The sequence below is a fragment of the Asterias amurensis genome, chromosome 8, assembly GCF_032118995.1.
Source record: "Asterias amurensis chromosome 8, ASM3211899v1".
NCBI lineage: Eukaryota > Metazoa > Echinodermata > Asteroidea > Forcipulatida > Asteriidae > Asterias > Asterias amurensis.
The window spans coordinates 17,781,157-17,806,889 of NC_092655.1; the positions used below are offsets into that span (position 1 = coordinate 17,781,157).

General features: G+C 38.6%; 1 protein-coding gene across 2 annotated transcripts in view; it reads right to left on the reverse strand.

The window, feature by feature from the left end:
* The window catches only part of LOC139940450 (slit homolog 2 protein-like), a 163,405-nt gene that overhangs the window by 63,986 nt on the left and 73,686 nt on the right, over positions 1 to 25,733 (reverse strand). For both annotated transcript variants that reach the window (XM_071936707.1, XM_071936706.1), the window contains exons 5-9: positions 25,451 to 25,522; positions 24,843 to 24,914; positions 22,232 to 22,303; positions 20,484 to 20,647; positions 18,799 to 18,940 (exon numbers count right to left, since the gene is read on the reverse strand). In XM_071936707.1, coding sequence (XP_071792808.1) covers positions 18,799 to 18,940; positions 20,484 to 20,647; positions 22,232 to 22,303; positions 24,843 to 24,914; positions 25,451 to 25,522 — 522 coding nt within the window. The remainder of the gene's footprint in view (positions 1 to 18,798; positions 18,941 to 20,483; positions 20,648 to 22,231; positions 22,304 to 24,842; positions 24,915 to 25,450; positions 25,523 to 25,733) is intronic.

Sequence of the window (25,733 nt, forward strand, 5' to 3'; positions counted from 1 at the left end):
AGTTTTGAGCCGTAACTTTAAAACTGTACCACATACATCTGTGCAGCCCTCAGTAAAGAGTACACATGTGGCATGTTCAAATGGTGTAAAAAATATAAATTTAAATTAGTTTGGACTTCAGCCTGCTGTTGGGGTGGTGGGTCAATTCAATTAATCTTTATTAGATCCCAAAAAGGGTAATTCAAATGCTATACAGCAAACAAATACAATCTCACATGTACTTTCTGCGGCTGGTATCCTGTTTTTTTTTTTTGTTTTTTTTTTGCTTAAAGATGATTTTTAAGCATCATTTTCTGCTTATAAAAAGCAGCTTCGTGAAAACTTGGCTAAGACCCCTGCACTGACATTTTGATGAAACCATATCTAACAAAAACGTGTAGTTATGTTTTAAAGGAGTGTGCCACTGAAATGTTTTGACAACAAATCGGGGATAAAGACAATTATTTTGGGTTGCCCCACCTCAAACCTGTTATGTTGTCAACAGTCACTATCTTTATGGTCTCAATTTAAGACGTACTTGTAAACTGTAGTCGTTACATTAAAACAAAAATCAAGATTTTCAGAACAAACTTCAAAGGGACTCCATTACAAGTGACTGACTAATGTCAATAACTCTTAATAATCCCTTTAAGGTTTGGTTTAGCAGAATCGTAAAAAAATATAATGATTTTGTTTAGGAGCAAACATTTAGAATACAAAAAATTGTTTTTCAACGAGATTCTCAACTTAAATTGAGTTAAGTACGTGCAACTATTTGCTGCGTGTGATCTTTGATTCTAATAAAGATTTCTGACAGCAAGTTGACATAAGGTGTCCTTTTTTTCTAATTCTTGCACACCAGAGTACACTTAATCAAACACGGGGTTGAGAGGGCAGCTCTGAGAACGAGGTTCGATACATTAACCATAGGCTACATTCGAAACACGCACAAAGGGCTATAGGATCAACATACACAGTCAATTATTCCCGGTCGAACATCTTTGATGTTCGAGAGCCAAACCTCTTTTGACGCCTAGAAACTTGTTATAAAATAAACACAGATGACATCTTGCTGCATGCTATTGGTATTATTTATTGAAATTTTTGTTATATGGTGTCTAGCCGAAAGAGTAAATGTTATGTTGACATGACATAAACAAATGTTTTTCTACCAGAAGAAGAAGAGTCAATGTTTATGAGGAGACGCGGAGACGCAGAGGTATGCAGACTGGTCTTAAAAGAGAAAAAAAATATGAAAGGAATTTTAACATGATGTTTGATCATAAATTCTAAACGAGAGATTATACTGTTTGAATCTGTGCATTTAGTGTTTGGCAGGCGAGCTTGGAAACTTTTTTAAATTTCGGCATATTCTCCTAGCTTTTCCCGGCATAGTATGATTGCAAATGGCTGAACTTTCCCGAGATATGAATCTTTAAGAAGAGGATAACCTGCCTTAAAGGATTCGGGTACTTTTTCAAAATGTCCACAGATTTACATTAAACTTACAAAGTTTGAAGATAATGATAGTGGAAAGCTTCCCTTCAAATATTACTAACTAAGGTTGTGTAGTTTTTGAGAAATGAGTAAAACAAGTCACAAAATAGTTTTGGTCTCATGAGACCAAAATTATTTTAGCATGTAAAATCCCCTTAACCAGTTATGATATTATACCAAAACCACATAACTTTAACCTAAACAAATGATACAACAAAAAACTCCACGAGCCCAACCACGGCCAAACCAATGCATATAAATAAACCTATTATAAAGTATGTCGATGCAGAGGGAGTTGCACTAAATACTAGAAACAGACCCAATCCCCTAGGGTGGGATCACTAGAGATTCCGAATCTTTGATCTCAATAGCTTCAGGAAAGCCAGGATATCAAATCTAACCAAATAGATCCTTATCAAATCTCTGGCCATCTCAAGTTGTCAAGTTTCCTGCATCCCGAAATGACCACCACGATGAAATACTATAAAGCACCAGACTATTTCATGACGTCAAGCCATAGTTCGGTTACATGTATCTGCATGGAAAGAAGAAGGCAGTTCAATCTCTGACCTACCCCCTAAAACTTTCCCAAAGCATGGCGTAGCTATTTTGCCATGCCCTGTAGTAACCCCACCCGCAACTCATGTAAAGTGTGCAGTATAAAAACCACCAGCTTTCATCTGAGGCGTCCAATGTTACCAAACCAAGAGCTCGGCGGCTTGTAGCATAAACTCACCCCTGACCTCTCGCCGTAAATATGAAACAAACAAGGAATCAGAACTACGTTGACAGACGTAATTCACCTTCATAACATTCCCAGAGACCCCATTCCAACACCTCTCCTGTGTGGATTGAACGTGAAAGGACACTTACTGCATTTTTGGAGTGGAGTGGCCTAGATACAAAGTTGAAACTAGAGTACAGCTCTTCCAACAAAAAGTGGTGTAGGATAAACATAGATTATCAAACTCTGAAACAAAATCACCCCCCTCAGTAAAAATGATTAAACAAAGGTTTGATTATGAACGTCGAGAGTCGCATTTGGATAGGAAGACGAAAACAAAACCTCTACCAAAACTGAATCCTCAAGAATGGTTTTAAACTTTCCTTCTGTGACTCATGAGACACATAAGTGAGCCTTGTTCTAACTTAAACAAGAAAAATGTGTCAAATACTGGAACGTGAGATGGAGTTCACGTTTTGAGTGATTTTTATGTAATTTTTATTAGCTGTCAGTTTGTAACATGGGACTGTGTGGCCTTTGCAGATATCGAGTTGAGCCCATTTTCAGATTTTGAAAGAATGGGCAGCAAAGTTATGTTGTATGTGCATGGACAAGATGAAGTCCCTTTCTAATACAGGCTTGCAACGAGACTCCCAAAGACCTTGGATGGACCACGGAGGTCTAGGGACCCACCATCTCCTTGCCCTGTCAATGCATTGCAGTGATTCATTGAAACCAGTGTTAGACTTTGGGGTGCACATGGTGAAACCAACCCAGTCTAGGATGGAACTACGCACCATGTATCGAAACAAGGTGTGCTCATAAACCAGGCTGGGTATTTTGATGTGGCTGGGGAGGGGAGCCAACACAACCCAGGTGTGAACCAGAAACCTACATTACATGTACATGTAGTGTGTAGGTTCAGACATGTAATGTGTTGGTTCAGACCAAGATGGTACTATTATTAAAAGTTACTAACCGGTAGATAGGCCTACTCGCTGTGGGTGTGTGCTTAAACCAAACTGGGTGTGACAATATTTGGCACAGCACTCTAACAAATGAGATGGGTGTGACCCCCAAAATCATATTCATACCTCCACAATGTACGGGTTCGTTCAGACCATAGTGCAAAGGAACAGACCAAGAGAGTATTATCAACAGTTACCACTGGTGGTACTTGCTATTGGTGTGTGCGTTATAACCAAACTGGGTATGACAACATTTGGCACAACACTCTTACAAATGGGTGCGGCCCTAAAAATCATATGCATACCTCCACAATTTGTATACATTACACGTAAAGAGGTGCGTCTTATTTCGGCTGGTTGATAGCTCAAAGATCCCACCAAAGACCAAGGACAATTGCTCTATGGGAAAACCACGTGTCACTAAAGCAATGCGCTTGCGAAAATGTGACAAGACTATTTCCAACATAAACTCCAGATCACATTATACATATTGTGTACACTTCATTTGCATCTCATGTGTCTTCAAAAGGGAGATTATGGTTTGGTTTTATAGCTCAATGATTCTACTTAAGAGCCGGGACAATTATTGCTCTTTAGTAAACGGCGGGTAAACCAATGCAGCATATGAATGGGACATTGGGGGTGACAAGACAGTTTCCAATATAAACTGAATATCAAATATTTGTTATACTTCATCTTCTTCTCCAATGCTATATGTATTAAAGGGTCTATGTAACTTTTGTAGGACAAAAAACGCAATGTCCACAGATTTACACTAAACTTACACAGTTTGAAGATAGTGATAGTAGAAAGCTTCCCTGAAGATATTACGTGCTGAGGTGCTGTAGTTTTGGGGATATGAGTAAAACGATGTCATGACAATAATTTTCGTCTCATGAGACGACAATTATTTTAATATTTTACAAACGTATTTTCATGACATTGTTTTACTCATTCCTCGAAAACTACAGCACCTCAGTAAGTTATATTCGAAGGGAAGCTTTCCACTATCATTATCTTCAAACCCTGTAAGTTTAATGTAAATCTATGGACATTTTGAAAAAGTACCCAAATCCTTTAACCCTTGTGAGAACAGGTTTTCTTAATGATACAAAAAGTGTCTTGGAAGGAGAAGGTTTAAATGATTATTTAACTTATTAAACTAAACGCCCACATACAGAAACGTGTACCTCCGTCTTGGTTCACATCATACCAACAGCTGGTATGAATAGCCCTTCACTGTGGGGATTCCATGTGGGTTGCGGGGCACCAAGGACATTGCCATGCTATTAACCAATCCCTGGATATTTATACTGGCTGGACTCGCCATTATCACAAAATGTCCCTGTCTTACCGAATCAAGATTAGGATAAATCAAAACACTATAAAGGAATGAGCCGATGGCATACAACAAGAAAAGACTGAGGACACATTTTTGCAAGATGGTATAAACATGGAGGTAGGAATGGTATAAATGAGAGAAAAGAAAAGACCACACACATTGAAAAAAAACTGCGTCTTCTTTACACGTTGGTATAGCCTTTTCTTTGACAAGTGCACGCAATAAATAAAATGTTATGCATGCAATGGGCGTGAATTTCGTCTTCCACGTGTACACATGAATGTAATAACTCTATGATGTGATGCTAATCGGAGTTTAACACATGACGAATGTAAATGTCTCGCCATTATCAAACATGTATCGTGATGAAGACAAAAAGACAGTATACTTGAAACCACATTAATGGTTGCTTACAAAAAAGGGATGTTGACAACATTGATTGAAAATGAAAATATTTCCACATAACTAACAACAAAAATACGATTGTTTTGCTAAAAAACTTCAACTTGAAAAATTGTTGCCTGAAATGCTATATTATTCAATCGCCTTGATATGTTTTTCTAGCAACCACGTATGCCATGTCTTAGTCATAGGATGCTGTAAAGGGCACCAGGCTTTGTTAATGTATACCAGTTGAGACAGAATTGAGTGAGATGTCATTCACATAATGGATGATCAATGAACTTTTTTTAAGACTGTGAGCCCCCATCAACTGGTTTTCAAACAGAGATAGCTTAAAGGCAGTGGACACCTTTGGTAATTGTCAAAGACTAGCCTTCATAGTTGGTGTATCTCAACATATGCATAGAATAACAAACCTGTAAAAATTTGAGCTCAATCGGTCAACGATTTTGCGAGATAATAATGAAAGAAAAAACGACCCATGTCACACGAAGTTGTGTGCGTTTAGATGGTTGATTTCGAGACCTCAATTTCTTAAATCTGATGTCTTGAAATCAAATTCGTGGAAAATTACTTCTTTCTCGAAAACTATGGCACCTCAGAGGGAGCCGTTTCTCACAATGTTTTATACCATCAACCTCTCCCCATTACTCGTCACCAAGAAAGGTTTTATGCTAATAATTATTTTGAGTAATTACCAATAGTGTCCACTGCCTATAAGAACAATCAGGATACTAACGACAATCCTAACAAAACAAATCTCAAACTATGATCTAAATTTTAGAAAGTCCGTTGAAAATGTGGCATTTCCACCTTGATGTAATTGGGAGCTTCTACTAGCAGATTATCTTGAGTGCTAGAGAAGTAGATCAAAGAGCACGTCCAATCATATCAGGTAAAAACATATGCTCCTTTCTTCACGTCAGATACACAGAGTCTGAAATTTCACATCTCTGAACATTAAAACAATAAGTGAATAGTTTATTTTAGGGAAGGGGCTGGGCTAGAGCTGACAGTGTAAATATTGATTAATCTAAACTTCACTTAGAGACAGCTTAATACAACAAATAACATGATTGAAAACAGTCAGAGGAAAGATTAACTTGGGGAAAGTGTGGGGGGGGGGGGGGTCGACCTCACAATGTCAAAGTTGATTGATGTAAACTTGAGCTAGAGAACCCCCAGACTGTAGCTCCTGAACAGAGGCACCACGAATAGGGTGTGTACACCTCCCAAAATATAATAACCGCTTGCAGGAAACTATTATAAAGTTATCAAGCAAATGAGGAACGGATATTACCCATAACAGGACAATCAGCCTTTAATGGGCAAAACAACTGTTGATCGTTTATCAGTGTATACACGGTAGCCGGGACTGCTGCGGGCGAATTTAGTCTGGGGAGTCGAGGGGGTTAATATCGCTGTAAAGACCTTAAGGGAGGTTCAACCTCAGAGTCAAGCGACATTCTTGACTCCATGAGCACCCCCACACACTCTTGTCCTCAAACCCCCTAGTGAATATCTCTTGACGAATGGCTACACCTGGGGAGGGTTTTGCGAGCGTTTTTTACCCAAACAAAAACAAGATAAATGGAGCAGGGCTTGATAACTGACTTTATACCTGACACCTTGAAGAATGGTTTAAGAGCTCTGCAAGAAATGATGTGTCAATTGCTTTGAAGACTATGTTACAGTTTTTTGTTGTTATTGCCAGGGGAGAACGCGAGCTCTACTTAATGGTCAACTTAATCACAAGTACAGTACACCTTAAAGGCAGTGTATATACTTACTCAAAATAGTTATTAGCATAAAACCTTAATCGGTAACGAGTAATGGGGAGCTGTTGATAGTATAAACCATTGTGAGAAACGGCTCCCTCTGAAGTAACGTAGTTTTCGAGAAAGAAGTAATTTTACACTAATTTGATTTAAAGACCTCGGAATTAGATACTCAGGTCTCGAAATCAAGCATCTGAAAGCACACAACTTCGTGTGACAGGGGTGTTTTTTATTTCATTGTTATCTTGCAATCTTGACGACCAATTGAGCTAAAATTTTCACAGGTTTGTTGTTGTATGCATACATTGAGATACACCAAGTGAGAAGACTGGTCTTTGACAATTACCAACAGTGTCCAGTGTCTTTAAACAACACAAATGAAACACTGAGCTTAAATTTAAAACAAAACAAAATAAAGTATGTCAAAACGCATATATTTTGAAAGACTTTGTGTTGTTCTTAATTTTGTCTGAAATGTTGCTCTGTTCAAGAACCAATCGTTCTGTCTAAAAGTGAATATTTTGTGTAATTATGTTTGTTTAAAAGCACAGGGCCAACATTTATAAAATTCTCAAAGATATGTAACCACATGTGACGCAACTACTACTTATATACATTAGGACTTAATAACAAACCAGTAAAACTTAAAGCTCATTCGCTCATCGGAAACAAAAGTAAAATCTTTTGACCACATTTCTTTGAGATGAAATGTTTCTCAAAATGCTTTATACTATATCAACAACGGTAAGAATGGTAACTACAAATATAAATTCCCTTAGAAAGTAGACAGCGCAAAAGTACAAAATGGACCACAGGCGAGAAGCCGCTCCCTGGCTAAACCGTTCCATCATCCCATTTCCTTCCGGAGGTAAACTTTGTTCATCAGGTCAGAGCTTCCTACCTGTGGCAGGTGTTAAATTGTGGCCTGGAACCTTTTTTTGTCTTTTAAAAATAAACACAATTTGCATGAACCTTGACATTTAGTACCATTAACATGGATATGTATGGTAGCATAGTGCCACAATTCTTCGTGAAGACTGCAGGTAAATGTCTAGGTATTTTAAAAACAGCAATGAAATAGCTCCTGACACCAACATTTGCTAGAACTACCCATGAGACGTGTTTTCCCTTTCCCATGCAAACTTTACCCCTTCCTGTATAATGACTTAAGATTGGCAGAAAAACTGATCGAATTATCACGCTTAGTTTTCTTTTTTAACACAGTTAAAGCAAATTAAGTGCTTTACGCATTTTCTCCGGTGAAACATATCCTTACGTCCCTCTTCCGGGCCCACAACGAGTTCATAATGATAACACATTGCAACGAGTTTATTTGGTTTATTCTGAGTCATCCTTCTCCATCCACTCACCCCCCCCCCAAAAAAAAAAAAAAAAAAAAAAAAAAAATTGTTTTATATTAAAAACACTTCCCAATGAGCAGACTGATGCTTGTACCATACTACACCTTGTCAGGTGTTAATAGTAATATTAACAATTATTATTTTGGTTAAACAAAAAAGTTAGATGAAAAACATGTGGTAGAGCCTACACAATAATCACTCACAACAGTGCTCATGTTTTGTGTGAACAAAAACCTGGGCTTAATCCGCTGTGCGAGTCGGGAGACAATTACTTTAGCTTTTCAAATACAGTTTTCTCGCAAATGTCTTAATTTTAGGCGGAGATACTTCCACAAAAAAAGAGTTTCTAGTAATACTAGTATGCACTTCATAATCAAAAGCTTTCAGACTCGACTTGAACATGAATGTTTTCTATCCTTATTTAATCATGTATATAGTACCTTTAACTGTTATTGCCATCTTTAAACACATTTATTCTGGTCACATGAATCCCTTTTGGCAGTCACTTTGTGGGCTCAAGTGTTTCCACTCAGTTATTCTTCCAAGCAAAGAGCTTGGTTCCTGCCCAAATGGCCATGCAATTACTCAGCGTGGGTCTAGTCTCGGGCTAAAAGACATGTTTCACATAAATCCATCAGAATATCTGTACAGCTTGTAACACTGAAAAGTACGTGCCGTGGATCATGGGCAGAGGCCACGTTCCAACAACCCATGTTTGAATGTGGATGCCCGAAGGGTCAAATTGGCGCGAAAACAATATAGCGAACTTTGATAAGATGGGCATGCGTATTCCTTATGGAACAATACATGGAGGTGAGTGATGTTTGAAGCTTTGGAGGATAATAATAAACTATGAGTAAACTTGCGGTTGCTACCATGTAATAATTTTGAGAGAGGTTTGGTCTCAACGTTTCGAACAAACTCTGCTCGTCTTCAAGGGGGGGGGGGGGGGGAGAACCCCTGAAAATTTTGTTTTGCTCCTGATGACGAGCATACTGTTGATGTCCGGAGTGTCGAGACTAAATTGGATGTTTTCAGGGAGCTTTTTCACATGGTTGTACCCGCAACTTAACTGTTATTTTATAGTTTGTTCTTAATACATCGAGATGTACCAAAAGAAGTCTCAGCATTTCTATAACGTGATGACAGAGGACATTTACAGGGAACATTTATTTTTACGTTGAGTGCTGAAATAATGTGGAAATTACATCTTCTCGTCCAGTTGACACATTTTCTTTCAGGAAATTGTTTCTCAACTGCACGTGCGACACTAAACCAACATCACCTCAGACAAAACACACCCCGTGGGCAAAGCTGTTAAATCCCAGTCATCCACCTAAAAATTAAAACTTTGATGAATTCATGTTTTTCAAGATTACGGGTAGCGCAAAGGGGGCCATATAATCCTTGTGGAAGTGTGGTTTCTTTAGCTCAACTACCAATGGGGAAATTGAGTAATTGACACCAGTTGCATACACTTGCTTTCTCTAGTTATCTTAAAGTTTTTTCTACTCACTTCTTGTCAGGAGAGTGAATTTTCAACAGGGTGTCTCTTCTTGTCAGAAGAGTGAATTTTCAACAGGGTGTTGATGTCTGGAAAAAGCCTACCACATATAAGGAAGGGGAAAACTGTACCAAATGACTAGCCTGTTTAATCAGCGGCGAAGGAAACTGTGGTCCATCTGGGTCTTGCCAGAGTAAATAATGTGGTTAGCTATAGACCACACCAGTAGGCCAAACATCTTTTAAAAGTGTTGCTCATTGGGCTGAGGATTCGGCAGAGGGATAAAAAACAATTTGTTGGATGTTGGAGGTCGTAATGAATCTTAATCCTCAATCCTCAGTCAATCAATCAATCAATCATCAGACATTTGTAGAGCATTTGTATGAATAGTTGTCTATTCCGAGGCGTTCAGGAAAATAAAGGAAACATTTAATTCAAGACAAGAGAGTTTACAGACATTCATGTGGAGATGACAAATGCAATGGGCTATATATATATATAAGAATGTTCAAAGAGATGAGTCTTAAGCTGGAAGATCTGGGGTGGATTTCACAAAGGTAGTCCTAACTTAGGACTAGTCCTATAGGCATTGCTAAGAGATAGGACTGGTCCTAAGTTAGGACCAGTAACTCATCCTAACTTAGGACTGGTACTATCTCTTAGCATTGCCTAGGACTAGTCCCAAGTTAGGACTACCTTTGTGAATTCACCCCAGGAAAGTATCCTCTAGTCTATAGGGGGTACAAATTAGTTAGAATGGTGAAAAGTTCGCAAAATGTTCTGATGCTTGTTATCACACACTCAATCTCTGTTAAAGATGGAGCAGAAAGCAAATGGACATAGCCGTGATAAGCGCTTAACAAACATGAATGATTATTATTATGACAACACACATGTTACAGACGAAGGGCCGCAAGGGTATTGATTTCTTAATTCAGCCAGGGCTCATTTCTTGGAACTGTGATAACTTCCCCAACCAGCTCCCTCCCAAAGATAATGAGTCACAGATTTGCCAATCATATCACAATCCCCGTCTTAAATAATCACATCTTGTCTAAGCCAACTAAGTAACGCCCCATGTAGGGAAAGTGGATCATCATGAACTATTTTCCATCAACATACATTTAGAGACACTGGACACTATTGGTAGTTGTCAAAGACCAGTCTTCTCACTTGGTGTATCTCAACATACGCATACAATAACAAACCTGTGAAAATTTGAACCCACTTGGTCTTGCGAGATAATAATGAAAGGAAAAAACACCGTTGTCACACCAAGTTGTGAGCTTTTAGATGGTTGATTTCGAAACCTGAGGTCTAAAAACCTAAATCTGAGGTCTCAAAATCAAATTCGTGGAAAATTACTTCTTTCTCGTAAACTACATTACGCCAGAGGGAGCCGTTTCTCACAATGTTTTATACTATCAACCTCTCCCCATACTCTACCAAGTAAGGTTTTATGCTAAAAATAATTTTGAGTAATTACCAATATTGTCCACTGCCTATAAAGGCAGGGTATACTTTTAGTAATTGTTAAAGACCAGTATGTTCACTTGGTGTATCCAAACGGATGCTTTTCATGAAAATTTGGGCTAAATTGGTAATCGCAAAAGCAAGAAAATAATGCAAGACAAAACACCGTTTTTCCATGGCATAGTGTGCTTTCAGATCCCTGAGAAATGCTTCATGCTTGATGAAGCCTTTCTCATATTTAAATGTGTGGGCAAATAAAAGAACTATTGAACTGTTGGATGTAATTACTACCAGTGAACATTGATTCGAAGGAGGTTGTTTCTAACAATGTTTGATACTATCAACAGCTCTTCAGTGCTTGTATGGTCTTAGTTTGTATGGTCTCAAACGTCTTGAGTAATACCAAAAGTATTGTCTTGTCTCTTCCCTGTATCCCCAGCTTGCACTGAGCCCCCACCCTGCCACACTTCATATCGTGTCATGCCACCTACAGTCTCGACATGAATTATGGATAGCACACTGCAGATAACCAAACATCCCTACTCATCATGTTCTGAATCAAGCTCCTATAACAGACACTGAAATCTGATAAACCATGCTGTTTATGATTCATATGTAATTGGCAACAGTTGACGAAACTTATAAAGTACAATGTTATTGAGGAGTTAAGTTCCAAACAGTGACACCCAAGTCTTCAAATAAAGGGGTAAACCTTGATTTTTTTGATGCAAGCCTGTAGTAGAAAGCATGACAATTACAAAATGGTAAAACCATGGTAAAAGAGACTGTGTTTTCAAGGCTATACAACACTGAATACCATGACGTAACAAAAATGTTTTATACAGTTTTTAATGTGATTATTAGTGTTTCGACATAGCCCAACTAGTATCTTCAATGTATCATCTTTAAATTCATCTCACTTTGGCTTGGCCACTTTAATGTTTGTTTTTGGCAATACCAGATACAAATTGATAGAAAATAAAAAAGAAGAAGACGAACTTCAAGTGTTTGTTTCCTTCTGCACTTATGTTTCTTTCTTTCGTTTCCATTTGTTTTTTTCGAAATGAAAGTGTCACCAAAGGAGGGTTGTATTGCATTTAGCCACAGCTTGGGACGGCTTCAATTAAAGGGGCAACACCTCTACAAAACTACAGCCTAATCCAGATGATCTTCGCAGCTTCACACCCCTCCTCAAGCATTACGTTGCCCCTCTAAACATGCTAAATTATGCTGGCTCTTTGCACATTATATGACCACCAATATGGGGGCTGGTTCTAATTTGGGTACCTTTAGGTCAGCTGAGGTCAAGGTAACCCCAAGAGGGCCCCGGTTCCCCATCAATCTGTCTGAGCTGACACCAAAGGGCCAATGTGTGTTATTTCACTCAAATCACCAACGAATGTCCAATAGGTCCAACAGCTGGCTCAAATATGTTGCTGTTTTAGTTAACTGAGCTGAAAACAGGTCAACGATGTATTTCTAGAAAATATCTTGTTGATGCATGATAATATTATCAAAGAGGCCACTAAAATATTTGAAAACATGGATGGAATGTGCTGGCTGTTTATTCTGTATGAACTAGTTTTTAAAGAGGTGAAAATGAGTTATAATGGCCTAGAAAAAGTTACCACTACTTAATTAACTTCCATTCCACCGTGATGACTGACGCACCGTGGCTGAAATGTGGTGCGTACATCACACCATGGAGGAACAAACAAAAAAATATTTCAAAAAAGTCACTCTTTTTGAAAGGCTGAATATAGTGTCAATATTGTTAATTTGTTGTCCTTGTCAAAAAGCACGTACGCACCCTATATGTAAGTTGACTGGTTGTCAAAATTTAGAGTTGTCTGGTCACAAAATGAAACGTTGGAAGATTTTGTATTAGTTATGCCTAAGGCATAATACCATTACCCCTGATTTTTTTGTTAAATTTGTAAAAACTTAAAGCGGTTAACATTCCTACCTAAATAGGTGTGTTCTTCAACTTTATAGGGGGGGGGGTCTTAGGCCAACCCTTGGGAGGAACTGAACCGTCAAATGATCAGGAAGCAATCTTTTATCATACTGCAACCGATCTCCTCACATGTATTTTTGTTTTAAAGAAACAGTCCAGTGAGATTTCCAACCCCTGGGATCAACCCCCCTAGCATACTCTCCCCCCACCGTAGGGGGCTGTTGCCGTCACCTTCTAGTCGCCATGTTTGATTTAAAGCGAGCCTCTACGGAGAGTTAGAAGGCTAGAGCAGAATGCAGACTCATGACTCATCACCGGTGATGGAAGTTGCGACATAGGGTTCAAGTTTAGGTTTTTACCTGGTGCAGGTTTGATAGAAATGTTATGTGTCTGTCTACACGCCACTTGCAATCACATGGATTAAACCTTCACGAAGACAAATATATTATCGGCCAGATGCTTGTAGCTGAATACCTTTACGCTCACAAGACCAAAAACAATCAAGCTTAACTAAGAGACCATTTAGAGTGCGTTTTGGCGACCCCAACAAAAGCCCAACTGGCTCAACAAGTCGGTTACCGGTTGGTCTGAACATGGTCTAAACAACACCGTCACAGCGCTCAACCGAACACGCGGAAACGTTCAACCGATGACCAATATGTTTCTGGTCGCCAAAACGCACTCTAAGTGTTGCGTCATCTTCACCAGAATGTTATGCCAAGAAATGGCCAATACTGTTGATTATAGACTGAAGTTGTATTTTATTTTGCATTACGAACACACATGTATTGAAACAAAAATCTAATCGACCAAAGCTTGCGGCTGAAACTTTGTATTTTTACACTGACCCCCAAAACAACCAAAGTTGTACCAAACCAGATACATTTGGAGACCATCTTTAGTACGTTATCACTATCAATCATCATAATGCCAATAAATGGCCAATACACTAGATTCTTTCGAAGTAATTGTTTTGGTATGACGCGCGCAGTATTGGGTTTGAAACAGATAATTTATGACTTTTTACCTAATGTAAAATGTAAAACAAAGAAAAACATGGGCAACTACGTTTACAACACACACAAACAAAGCCCATCGATCACAGACAGCATGATTGATCACTATATTTTATCATGGTCAACTCTGTTGTGTACGTTGGATACTATCGTCGGAATAAATGGTATCTCAAAATGTACTCGTGCTATCTGCGTGTTATCTACACAAGTCAATCGGAGCTAATGCGGTTGAGCAATTTGTGTGTCTTTCTATTAATACTTTTATTGCGCAGTTTTGATAGTGTTCTCACCATCACTGTTTGCTTGTATTATCATCAATGGAAAGAGTAACAGCACATGCCAACCTTTATGAGGATCATAAAACCGAGGGGGTAATCTTTTGTCAACTTGTATACAAAACATATTTAGACTTGCTAATGAGTTGTACAACACCTCAGGATACATTATCATGAATATCAAACCCACGCTCATCTTCGCACTATACACGTTATTCTACATGATTGGTATGGATATCATTGATTAAATTTGGTATACAAGATTACTGATTAAAAAGTTCACATTGGAACCATTTCCTCCTGTGAAATATTTCCCTCTGAAGTGGCTGATTTTGGATGTTACAACCAACATTAAGTGTTTAACCATGTTTGACTAAACATTGTGCATGTTTGTCACTTTTTCACCTGACTCCCACAACGGATAAAGTCCTCATTTATCAGATTGTTATTTCATGTAGGCCTAATATTATGGTTAATCACACAAAACACGAATACTGTCTGTAACTATATTGTCAGCTTCACGAATCCCGAATAACACCTCGTTTTACATTCAAGCGAATTTTCTTTAAAGTCACTCATGAAACTACCCTTGCGGACGCCTTAAATTCAAATCTGCTACGAGTATCAGCTTTATAAACGAAGTTACCGATATGGGGTGAAAACAACTTCCATGTTCAAACAGCGCGCATAACACAATATGTAAAAACCATTGCAAAACTTTATTTCAGCTGTAAGGACTTTTCCAAATTCACAGACAACATCAGTTTGCATTTTACAGAGAGACATGCATCTTTGTTGTGAACAACAAATAAGATGAAATGGCTAGCCACACTGGCTCTGTACAGTGTTTTTTTCTTTTTCTTGCGGCAAATAGGCCTATATATTATTTTATTTTACTATTTTTTTCAATGTAAAGTTCGCCCCAAAACAAAAGCAACTCTATGGTATAAGGGGTTATATATAGGCTACATGACGAAAACATTTAAGATGAAAACAACTTAATGGAGCTGAAGGTAGGAAGTCAAATTCGATGGAGGGAAACTTCAAATGGGCAAGGAGTTCGACAGAAATGCAGTGCCTGGAATAAAGCTATTGGAATGACATATAATCGAAGCAAGAGTGTATGGGTGGGTGAGATGGAGAAAGCCTGGTCTCACGATATGAAGGAAAAAACAACCAGTTTTCGACACACTGTGGCACTTTTACCATGAAAACATCATGTATAGAAAAGACCGAGGTAGATATAGCTACAGACCAACGGTGGGATAGAGGTTGATCCCAAACCATTCACACACAGAGTTAACAACGCTTCGTAATATTAACAAACAAAACCAGATACAAATTTGTTGAACATCTGAATAAGTTTCAAGCCTGAATTGTGTCATTTCACATGATGGAGGACACACCCCAAGGTTAACGTAACAACACAAATCAATGTATCATTATCCCATGGGACTCGCTATTTGAAAACATTATCCCTCTCCAGCTTAACCCTAACCCTCCTTGTCATGGATGCTATTCCAATGACAAGTCAGTTAAACATTTGGCAAAATCATTCAGATCTGGGATTTATGTGGCACACAACCCTGTACGTGTTTCGCATCTCTACCAAGGCAGTTTATTGTATGGCTAATATAATAAATCTGGGGGGGGGGGGCGGTAAATGTGAACAGCAGACCTCAGACTGGCCAAACTGCCTGTTCGGAGAAACCAACCAGTAAATTGGAACAAACTCGCCACCATGTTCAGGGCATTCCTGACATATGTAAGATGGGTTACCGCAAACTATCATGGAGGAAAAGGTGGGGTTAACATGTGGGCCGATTATTGGCCACGTCGGGGTCCCAGTGATTTCAGGCTCCGCTGCCGACAATAATTCAAGTTGTGATTTTTTTTTTGGGTGAAATATTGAAGCTTGCTTGGTTCTGGTATCTTAATTTAGGCGAGTATAGAACCCTGGAAATAACTACTATGACCTTTGGTGGTTGACCAAGTGGGATAATCGATCTAACGTACTTTCATAAAAGGGGCTCGTTTTGGTATTCAAGTATTTTTTGAATTGTTTTTTTTTTTCTTTCAGGGTTCAGTCCATCGCTAAATTTAATGTGTGACCTTCCCACCCATCACCGCTTGTTCGATACCTTAACCAAAGAAACTGATCAAAGGTGTAACTCTGCATCTTTACCGTACTGTTTATTAATTTGATATTTATGAATGTAATGATACTTATTATTGTCAACCATTTTGTTTTAAAATTCCTCAATAATTAACAGTCCACCCTCCTATCCACGCTCAGAATCTCATACATTATGAAGTAATAATTTGGAAGTCGTTGGTTTTGAACAAAATTTAGTACAAATCACATACGCACATTAAATGTTTATCCACGTCTTTTGCAAGAATAAGTGGGCTAAATATGATAAATTTCAGGGACATCTTTGTGATATAATCCCCCTTAATCCAGTTACGATCCAGTTGCAAAATGTTGACAAGTCGAGTCAAAGGAAACTCTTATCCAATTCACAGCAAAAGACAAAAGCCCTGGACGTTAACAATTCAACAGCAGGAGTGAAGCCACGAGCGACATACAAAAGCCCTGGACTCAATTTCATAGTGATGCTTAAGCGGAAAACACTGCTTAACGATTTTCTCCTAAGCAGAAAGGAGCGGAATACCAGTCACAAATTGAACCTGTGACATGGCAGTTTGGCTGGTAACCTTATTCTGGTAAGTGTAATTTTGTTCTGCTTAGCTACCCTTTGTGCTCTATGAAATTGGACCCTCGACTTAAGCAATTCAACGGGGGCAGAGAAGCCACGAGAGGGTCCTTACAGAAGATGTTATGATCAATAGGGAAAGGGTCTGTGGTGTCAGTGAGACGGTGGAACTTGATAGCCCTCGCATCCATTGCCATACAAACCACAAGGAGAGAATGACAGGCCATGAAGAGGAGGGGAAATCCATTGAAATATTGCCAGCAGCGAGGGAAGGAACTCTGTGTCTATACTTCAACAGGACGGAAACTCCGTTTGAAATGCTCGCTTCAGGGTGGGAAGGTGGGGGGGGGGTTACAGTTATGAAGCATGCATGAGCAAGGGGTGATTTGTTCATTTGATTTCCGACTGATGGTTGATGCATAAATAGTGAATTATAGATGACAAACTCTAGTCTTATAAAAACTGATAAGGAAAATATATTTGTGTTTCAGAATAAGAGTCAATAATAAGGGCCCTATACACTATGTGTTTGAACATTACACATAATGTTATCATGCAGTTTTGAACACCATTAAACATGTTTGAGATAATGTGTCACAAGGTTATAACGACTAATTGTACAAATAAATTTACATATCAAAAAACACTTAAATCCTGCGCAGGTAAATTCCATCACAACTACTTGAATAGGAAAAAAATCATCCAAGGTTTGGTACCCCGCCTCCACCTTAGGAAGGTGTGAAAGGGTGTGGTAAACATCCTCAGAAATAAGCCCATACTCCATACAGCCAGGCTTTTTAGTCTGGCCCTGCCTGTATGGCAAGGACACACTTTTGAAAGTAAATCCTCTCTCCAAAACCACGCTACTCCATTTCACAATTAATCTTTGATTTCTTCTTTAATCCCAGACACTAATTCCCTCACTGGAAGGTCTTTTTTTCCCTTTTCTTCCCTCACGTTTCCCTATTCTTCGTATCCTAACCGATGCTAAATACTTTGTCACTTGACACTAATTTCTTGGGATAAGGTCTTTTAAATTTGTCTTTTGAGTCAAGGAGGGGTTTTGAGGTAATCTGTGGCGGAATGTTGAGTAGGAATAAATATTGTCCTGGTCTAACCGTCAATCTAATGGAGCAATATCAAACGAGGTGATATCCATTAACGAGACAGATGAATCCAGAAGATTTAATGAACTGAATCAATATAGATGAAAGTTTGACCTAAACTCAAATTAAATTTATTGATGAGATGATAAAAGTTTAGCTTGTCTGCTGTTATGTCCACTGTCTTTTGTATGTGTTCCTATGCTTGTCTGTAACATACCCCCATCATGTGACTCTGGAAATGGATGGGGAGCTTTTTATTAACTAATTTTAATTGGGGTCTAACCAATCTCCTGACGATGACTAGAGCAAGCTAGTCGAATATTGAGACAAACTAAAAACTCTCTCCACTGAAGTGAAGCAAATAATCGATCCACTAAAGACTAAAGTAGTAGTCCCAGTCGATTTTCTACCTTCCGCCCGGTAATAGTTAAAAAGCAGGACAGTTCTTTTCAGAACTGAGAAGTCTCCTGAACCACCGAACATCTACTCCTCGGTAGTAGAATAAAGCAAGACAGTTCTCTAAGAACAAACTCTACCTGGCAAGTAGATACACACAAGGTGTTACTGCAAACCAAATATTGATACATCACCATACAGTGCCTCAAATCCCCCCCCCCCAAAAAAAAAAAGAAAAAAAAAGAAAAAAAAAAAAAAAAAGGAGATTCGACAACACAAACATTAAAAACGAAAAATACTTACAGTTCCACAGAGCCGTCTGGAAAAGTAGAAGGCAGTTCCGTCAGTCCGATTCCTCTGCAGTCTACGACATTCTCGGAGTTACATGTACAACCTCCGGGACAAAGAGGCTTGACCCTGCACATCACCTCGTGGTTTTCATCACCTGTAGTTAACGAAAAATATAGAAGACATTTTAGTCTCAAAGTGGCCTGTTTTATAGCAAAAACAGAAGCGCGGTTGCATGCAATGCAGTCGTATCTTTTTGTGAAGATACGACTGCATTTCTGCACCAATTTCTGTACATTACATAAAAATACACAATACAGTGTCGAGATGAAGCTGCAGACTGGCCCATAAATGTTACTTCAATTATTGTGTACAATCAATTTAAGTTCTCGACAGTGAGGGTCACCACTGAGAAAGAGGTACCAAACTATATGAGCAGAATTAGATGATGATTTAATCATAGAGACATTACCTTTCTCTATTGTTTAATTGATGGTATCTCCACTTTTTGGTAACCCCATAAGCTAAAGGACAATTAAAGGAGGTTCTGGGTGGAGATTTAGGTCATATAGATAACGATGTCCACGCAGTATTCCCTAGGAGTACACAATCTGACAAGCGTATCCGACAGTAACGCTCCTCAGATTCAAAATTGTGGCATAACAACTGATTTTATTTTTTATAAAAACCTCAAACTTTAAAAAGTGAAATATTTCTCAAAAAGTTGCTGCTTTAGATTTGCAGCCAGTCATCAGACAACTAGATCCGTAATTCCATTGATCATCACAAGACGATGACAGGCATGCACGTTATATAGTCTCCTATCAGTAGCATTCAGATTGTCTGAGCGATTGAAGAGGTAATTCGAAGTGATGCAACCGTAAACTGCCTCTGGGCTTCATGGGGGGCTCTTCCAATCTAGGCCAAGCCTTAGATTTCCCTCAATGTACTCTTTTTCTAATCCTCAGCACTAACAGGATGTGACTTCCAGTGAGTCGAAGTTTCACTGCAGTGTTGAGCAGGTACCTCGATAAACCAATAAGAACCCCCCCCCCACCCCCACCCAAAGAAAAAAAAAAAAAAAAAAAAAAAAACTCAGGTTAGCGTTCAAAATTTCCAGTGAGGGCGTACGGTAGGAGCCCGAGGATGTAATTTACCAAGATTATCAATCATTTGCAGAATAAGCGTCGTCAAAATTGTGTAATGAGTGATACGTGAAAATTTTGTTTTTAAGCAAACGAGAACACTGAGGAGGTAGCTGGAGTGACTAGACTTGGCCATGAACCGATTTGATTAATATTTCAAAAAGCATTACTACTTCACAATACGTTCAGAACCAGTGTATCTTTTTTCTTTTTAGAATTTAGTCAACTGTTATATTATGTTTTTATTTACAGGAAAAACAAATTTATGATACCCATACTTGTACTAATCCTTCCAATCGAACGTTTTTGGATTTTGGGGATTTTTTTTACAAAAGATGCACTTGAAGGGTATCAAACATATATATTGGTGTTTTTAATCTGTTAATGTGAGGTTTGAGACTTGTAATGTTTTCCCATTTTCATAATGACCCTATGCCTAACTTTTAGAAAAGGAGTAAATCACTAAATTACATTTTGACCTGAGTACCCCTCTCCCCCTGAGAATATTTCTTATAGTTATTTTTTTTTTATTTGCATGATATTGAGGCGTCTTACCTGTGCATCTGAAGTCAGCGACTTGTAACTCAGGTATCTTGAATCCTCTGAATTGTTGCGGATGAGCACATCGAGTGGATAAGGCTAGGCGTGGATGAAGTCCAAGCCAGCTGGCGAACCAGCTCAGGTAGCAGTCACAGTACAAGTTGTTTCCGGAAAGTCGGCTGCAAAAAAAAAGAGAGAAAAAAAGTCATAACAACCCCCCAAAACAAGAAGATGATGATAGATTTACGGTAGACAGAATTGATGTGTTGGACGATCGGACGCAACAAGTTTCCAATTAATCCATTCCATAAGGTTTTGACGAAGGCGAAGTCCGGAGTTAAAGAAAGAACCCCGACTAAGTCAAGGTGTGTACACAAGCCGCAGCGGATGATAATACATTATCAGAATAGCTTTGTAGAGTCTTAACTTTATATCAATCAGCCTCAGCTTCAGTCGGGAACATATCCTCTTTTTAAAAATAGAGTCATGGAATAGTTACATTGGGTGGTGAGAAATTAGTTTAACTCACAGTGAACCTGTTCATTTTATTAACAAAAAAAGGTTACTGGCTGATGTATGTTTGTGGTGGAAAGGGGCTCCACCAAACTGCCCAAACTCAACCTCCCTTAAAAGCATAACTGGGCATGAGTCGGAACGCATAAAGTCAAAAGTTGGAACGATAGAAATATTCTAATTTGATCGGATAAGCATTTCAGTATGCGTGTACATGGACTAAAACGTTGGAATGGACTAGAACGTTGGACGACCCATCATAAGGAACACTCAGAAAGCAAACTTGAGTTACCGAATTCACTTGTGTATAATTGTTCCCTAAGTTCGGCAATAACGTTGAGGACCAGCAGAAGCTTCTTTCGTTCCACTGAATTGGGAGCGTTTACGGGGACGTTCTTTCGCGCTTAGAACGAGCCCAGATTTTGAGATTTTCCCTAGACAAAAAATGCTGAATGTGAACACAGATGACTTGTTGAAGTTGTGCCTGTATGGGACAGATGAATGTAGGTACAAGCCTATTTACAAGCCAGGGAGTGTCGTGGCCGAGCGGAGCGGTTAAGAGCACCGAATTCAAACTCTGGTGTTTCTGATCAGCAGAGTGTGGGTTCGAATCCCCAGCCGTGACACTTGTGTCCTTAAGCAAGGCACATAACCATTGCTTCGTCCTTCGGATGGGACGTAAAGCCGTTGGTCCCATGTGTTGTGTAAACGCATGTAAATGAACCCAGTGCACTTATCGAAAAGAGAAGGGGTTCGCCCCGGTGTTCCTGGCTGGATTGGCAGCATATTGCGATGCACCTTGTAAACCATTACATGGTGCTTAAGGATTAGGTCTTACATGTATATCTCAAAATTCGCCCCACTCCTTGCAGTAATAATACCTGGCGCTTTGTATCCATTGGCAAAAGGCGCGTTATAAATACAGTTATTATTATTTAACTAAACTTTGGCTAATAACAATCATTCTTTCTCATCCCTTCACAATGACACAGAGTGGCAAGGTTTTCGGGATATCACATTGTTACCCATTCATTTGGTAAGTCTTAAAACGTTCATTTATAAGATCCTTGAGGTCGACGGCAAGGGGTAACCACACTTAAGATCTCACACAGAAATAAACTTGTTTGTCTCATAATACCTTCACACGAGTCTGAAGAAAGTGTTTCTGTGTTTGCTTCACAGGAAGTGAATGATGCGAGAAGGATGGGACGAGGAAATGAATGAATTCGAGTCTATCTCCAAATACTTACAGCGTCTTGAGATAGGTCATGTGTGTGAAGCTACTACTGCTCAGCGTTGTCAGATTGTTGTTATTCAAAGTCCTGTTGATTGAAAACAAGAACAACGGTCAGGAGTCGATTTCACACAGAACTTAGGACTCGTCCTAACTTATAACTAGTCCTTAGACTAGAACTAGTCCTAAGACTAGGACTAGTCCTAGGACTAGGACTAGTCCTAGGACTAGGACTAGTCCTAGAACTAATAATAGAAGACAGTAAAACATTAAGGCTATTAAATAGTCCTAAGTTAGTATGAGAAACTCGTCATAACTCGAGATAAGACCTGTCTTAACTCTTTGTGAAATCCATCCCTGGAAAATGAGTTAATTTTGGTGGAAAAAAACTATTTTTTGACTATTTTGAGACTATTTTAAGAAAGCGTATGCGATGTAACTTATACGGTACTCAACAAATCGCTTAAAACCGATTTCATGGTTAGGCAATCACTTTTTTAGGCTATGAGAAATACTATATCTATGGCTGAAACGTAAGGCCATAAACCCAGTTGTTTGCTTAAGGAGAATTAATCGGGCTTTAAAGGGACTATGTAACTTTTGTAGGACAAAAAAACACAATGTCCACAGATTAACTCTAAACTAACACAGTTTGAAGATAATGGTAGTAGAAAGCTTCCCTGAAAATATTACGTGCTGAGGTGCTGTAGGTTTTGGGAAATGAGTAAAACAATGTCATGAAAATAATTTTCGTCTCATGAGACGAAAATTATTCTAAGCATTTACAAACGTATTTTCATGACATTGTTTTACTCATTTCTCAAAAACTAAAGCACCTCAGTAAGAAATATTTGAAGGGAAGCTTTTCACTATCATTATCTTCAAACTCTGTAAGTTTAATGTAAATCTATGGACATTTTGAAAAGGCACCCAAATCCTTTAAATGTAACTACATGATTGGTACAACTGTAACAGGGTCACGGGGTATTGCAAATTTTGGCAATCGGCTCACAACTGCCCAAGGCAGGTGTCCAAGACACCAGATAATTTCAGCCTGTAGCATACTGACCAGTACCTGAACATAGAACGAGCCCAGACACATATTTCAAAACTTTGAGCTTATCAAAATAAATTATGCATACATTAACCAGAAATGCGTACACCATCAAACAACACTTCTGATTGGTCAATAAGAGATTTCAATTGACAGTTTGCCGATTAGTCCATTGCCTCTACTCCCCCTGTGTATTGCCTCGATGCCCCTTGAAGAGTTCTCGCAGACATGCTAATTTGTGAATGGAAGTACCCATTACAAGTAGAACATGCCTTACTACACAAATTCCCTGCGTAAGTTTGAGGCCTAGCATAGGGGGCAGGAAGGGAGGGGACCTTGGCACACTTGTTTGAAGTCAACTCCCCCCATCTCTGAATTAACTTATCGTATCTACCAGTATTCTATATACTGTAGATTGACGTCCAGGATGTCACGCACATAAACGACTAAAATCAATTGGTGAAAAACATTCCAATCAGAGGCAATTAAATGTATACCCCAAGTTACATAAATATACAGCTGCAAGGGCGGTAAAAATACAACTGTTTTGTAAAATGTTAATTGATGGAGAGTTCGTTTTAACCCAAAACAAATTGATTGTGATTAATTACAAACTGGGATAAAAGATGCAGAGATTGTGTTTAACAACCAAGGAATTGTCATCCAATTCGATCAATCACGGAAAGTCCAGGAAATCTAGAACTCCCAAAAACAAGATTCTGAAACTGATCAGGAACCCGTGATTCATTTCTACTTATGAACATTTATACGAAAACAACAGTGCTCGATGTGAGTTCTATAAGGGGCGTGTCAAAGGCATATCTGGGAGGGGTATGGGGGCCAAGTTGCCATTAACCATGCATCAAGAACTATTTTAGGAAAGAAAAAGGGCACAAGAACTGACAAGAACTGACCCCCACTGTATATATTTATGACATTAAAATATATGTTTGGGGAAGTTCCAAATTGTCACACCAACAAGTTACGACGTCAGCTTTGAACGTTTGGTATGTCCAGACGGCAGTTAAATTTCTAGTTTGCTTGCAGAATAGTTACTGAGCATAAACTTTTTGCAGCCATGAATGTTCACGCCTTAAAGAAAGAAAACATTAAATTTTTACATTGTTTGGAAAATGCACTAATTTTATAAACTGTTGATAAGATAAAGGGGTCACACTACATGCACTTCTTTAGATGTTACTTTCCTAACTCTTGAATTTGTATGGAAGTTATGACAACAAATGTAAACACTTCCATACTGACCAGTGTTGGATCTTGCCTGCCAGCAAATGCCCTGGAATGCAAAGTAGTCACTCTCTATTTGTAAACTAAGGGTCATGTCAGACGAGGCATTTCACAGGCAACCAGGTCTACTCTCAAAGAAGAAAAAGAATTCCCATCTGAATGTTCACATAAATATTGAATGACGGTAAGACATTGTTTGAAAAACAAAAACAAACATGTGCTACCAAAGTGGTCTTGTAGCATGCACTGCCATTGGTTGCCTCCAAGTTGCCTGCAAAAGTTACCTCGTGTGACAGGGGTTAAGATGTTAACTTGGGTCCATACTCACAGTGTTTCCAGCATTCGAAGAGGTCTGAAGGCTCCATCAATGATACATGTAATCTGGTTACTATCCAGGTTCCTGTGATCAGACAAGTCAAGTACACCATTAATACCCAAGAGCGGATTTTGCGTGTTCCAATTTGTAGTTAATCTCAGACTCTTAATTCCAGGAAGGAAGTGCGGGAAACATAACATTTACCTGTTCAGAAAAAAGACTCCTCTGTGGCAGATCTGAAGTCTCATAAAAAAACTAAGATTATTTTGTCATCATGTTTGATTGACAATTTAGATCATGTAAACGGTATTTTCTATTATTCTTATGACTCCCCTATCCAATTTAGCTCAAATAGTTTTATGACATTGACTTTTCTTGTCGTGTTATTTTTGCAAAAATATAAACATTTAATTAAAATCAACAGTTATACCACTGCTTCATCAACATTCCAATTGGAACCCAACATATACATTTAAAAAAAACTCTGCAATTACCAATTATTATAACTTTCAAAAATGTTGTTTTGTTATTGTGTTGTAATTGTTGTTGTTGTTGTTGTTTTGTAATTGTTGTTGTTGTTGATTTGTTGTTGTTTTGTTGTTTTTTTCTCTCAAACTTACAGGTTTCTGAGCAACCCGGCTCCTCTGAAGAACTTGCGTGAAATCAGCATCAGCTTGTTACTGCTCAGGTCACTGTACAGAAAAACACAAACAGAACGCAGAGTGAATTTTAATTTTTTGGTTTTTTTAAGTCTCAAATTAAAATCTCTAAGATGATATATGTAGATATCTGGGGATCTTGACGACAGCGGGCAAGATTTACACACGTAGTGATAAAGATGTTTTAGGCTTTGGAGATAAAGGCTATTTCATGTGAGTTGGTTGCCTGTGGGTTTTTATGCCG